Consider the following 2,952-nt stretch of genomic DNA (forward strand, 5'->3'; position numbering starts at 1 on the left):
ACGCCAATTCCTCTCAAGTTTCCGCGATATTTGCTTTAATTTGCGAGTTTCAGTATTATACCATGGAGCTAACCGTCTTTGTTTTAGTATTTTCTTTTTTAGAGGGGCTACAGAGTCCAGTGTCATTCGCAGCGAGCCTGCAGCACTATCAACAAGATGATCGATTTGGGAGGGACTGAAATTAGCATAGGAGTCCTCCGTTACTTTGTGACTAGATAATGTATTTAGAGCTGATGGAATCGCATCCTTAAATTTAGCTACAGCACTATCAGACAGACATCTTGTATAGAAATTTTTGCCCAATGGCGTGTAGTTCAGAAATACAAACTCAAAAGTTATCAAACAGTGGTCGGATAAAGAGGGATTCTGTGGGAACACCACTAAATGTTCAATTTCAATACCATACACCAAAACAAGGTCGAGGGTGTGGTTAAAACAGTGAGTCGGTTCATGAACACTCTGAGAGAAGCCAGTGGAATCTAACAGAGATAAACGCAGTACTAAAGCTGTCATTCTCAACGTCCACGTGAATATTAAAATCCCCTACAATAATAACTTAATAAAGATGTGAGCAGTAATATTAATGAGGGGTGTTTCACTGACCGTTTATAGGCAATCATGCGCGTTTGAAGGATCGGACATGGAGCTCCCCCACAAGCGGCACATTTCAAGTTGATTGTGATTTATAAAGGGAACTTGCTTACAAGTGTGCATACGCACGGTTTAATACGTCTGACTATTTTTTTGGTGTAAGCCATTTTTGGCTTTTGGGCGCACAGACACTTTTAGTGAGGTTTTAGTTTTATATTTGAGACCCCAGGTTTTCCCCCAAAGTTGGCAAATGATCGACAAAACCCACATAGTTTGCTGGACACCATCTCGGCAACCAGGGTGTGTCGCTGAGTGGGGAGAATCTGTTAGAAACGTGAACAGGTTAGTGGTAAACCGTGGGGTAATACTTATGGGTATTCCCCTTTTGGACAGTCACCCAGCCTCCCTGGCTTCCCAGCTAACAGGAGTTACCTCAGGTCTGTCCGCATTGGTTACTGGGGACTGGCTAAAGTAGCTAACAACTGATATACCATGGTGTGCAGCCAAACTTCTAAATCACTGAGCCTCGCCTCCATGTTGACAAATTTAAACTAACACATCTTCCCCCAAAATCTGCCAATGATCTACAAAGCCCACATTGTTTGCAGACACTATCTCAACAAACAGCAGCGAAATGATGACATGCGGCTATACATGTCAGTACATGAGTATACATGAGTCTGACATCAATCTTGCACTGACTGAACATTAATCTTAGTGACCTCCAAGTGGCGTAACTGCGCGTCGTTACCGCCGACATGGATAACAATCTGTATTTACGTTTATTCTTAGCCAGCAGTTTTATATAAGACTCATTGTTGCCCTCTCTGGCTCCAGGGATGCACTTAACTATGGTTACACTTGTTACATGTACCATTAAGGCCAAAGGAGGCGGAGGAGTAACTAAACATTTGACACACCGAGCAAGAGGGAGAGGGAGAAGCCATCACTAGCTACTAAGATAAAGTATGGTTGTGTTAGCTACCAAAACTCTTATAAACAGTGAGTTTTAGCTAGAGTCGCTAAAAGATGGAAAGAACTGTGAGTGCTTAAGCAGAACTACTTTTAAGTGTGTAACTGGTTTTCAGTTAGACTCTGTTAATAACTCCCAAGCACCAGAAACGGAATAAGTCAATACGCTTACCGCAGCACGTCAGCACCGTAGACTCATTTTTGGAACCTGCTCTTAACAGTCTACTTTTATCTCTGGTTTCAGAGCTAAAATGTGCTGACAGGAAGAAAAGCATTTGGATGACATTCACTTTCATCAATCAAGGCTATGAAATGAGTTCTTCAGAAGAGGTGAGGTAAAATACAAATTAACATTATCCAGTATTTTGTCATGACGAAGGCCACCACAGACTGAATTCTAGCTACCAAATTGCACATTGCACACAGCACCACCAGTAGGGTCACACATCTGCTCATGTAGATTTCTGGAATGCTGTAGCACCAATAGGGGATTTTCAGCTGCTTTGACAAGGTCAATTCAGTATAATGCACATTTCTACAGAACTAATTCAATCAGTTTAACAACAGAGTCATGTCACATTCACCACTCTGCTGCTCTGAGTTTCTCTTTCAAAGAACATTCAGTAACAGATTATTCAGCAGCAGAAAGTGACGGGAAAAGCGAGTTTGTTGTCAATCTGGCAGTAAATGCACTGTACTCAGAACAAACTCGCTTTTCTTTGTGACTTTCTGCTGCTAAACAGGTCACAGCGTGTCCATTAATAAAATGGATGTCTGTTATTTTGCCAACTGCTGGAAAGTGAAGGCGGTTAGAACTAGCTAACCTCTGCCTGACACTGGTCAGAGACATTACACAGGTACAGGTCATATAATTAGAATATCATCAAAAAGTTGATTTATTTCAGTAATTCCATTCAAAAAGTGTTCATTCCTTTTAATTTTGATGATTATAACTGACAACTAATAAAAACCCCCAAATCAGTATCTCAGAAAATTAGAATATTGTGAAAAGGTTCAATATTGAAGACACCTGGTGCCACACTCTAATCAGCTAATTAACTCAAAACACCTGCAAAGGCCTTTAAATGGTCTCTCAGTCTAGTTCTGTAGGCTACACAATCATGGGGAAGACTGCTGACTTGACAGCTGTCCAAAAGATGACCGTTGACACCTTGCACAAGGAGGGCAAGACACAAAAGGTCATTGCTAAAGAGGCTGGCTGTTCACAGAGCTCTGTGTCCAATCACATTAATAGAGAGGCGAAGGGAAGGAAAAGATGTGGTAGAAAAAAGTGTACAAGCAATAGGGATAACCGCACCCTGGAGAGGATTGTGAAACAAATCCCATTCAAAAATGTGGGGGAGATTCACAAAGAGTGGACTGCAGCTG

The 2,952-nt window shown here is 41.6% G+C and overlaps 1 protein-coding gene across 4 annotated transcripts in view; it reads left to right on the forward strand.

Moving 5' to 3' along the window:
- The window catches only part of LOC123968702 (zinc finger protein 239-like), a 22,128-nt gene that overhangs the window by 4,068 nt on the left and 15,108 nt on the right, over positions 1 to 2,952 (forward strand). For 2 of the 4 annotated variants that reach the window (XM_046045610.1, XM_046045617.1), the window contains exon 3: positions 1,808 to 1,893. The exons of 1 other annotated variant lie outside the window; for it this stretch is intronic. In XM_046045610.1, the coding sequence (XP_045901566.1) occupies positions 1,843 to 1,893 (51 nt within the window). In that variant the 5' untranslated portion in view covers positions 1,808 to 1,842. Of the gene's footprint in view, positions 1 to 1,807; positions 1,899 to 2,952 lie in introns of all 4 variants that reach the window. One more of the 4 variants, XM_046045625.1, reaches the window with a different exon arrangement.

This window comes from Micropterus dolomieu, linkage group LG01, assembly GCF_021292245.1.
Source record: "Micropterus dolomieu isolate WLL.071019.BEF.003 ecotype Adirondacks linkage group LG01, ASM2129224v1, whole genome shotgun sequence".
Taxonomy (NCBI): Eukaryota; Metazoa; Chordata; class Actinopteri; order Centrarchiformes; family Centrarchidae; genus Micropterus; species Micropterus dolomieu.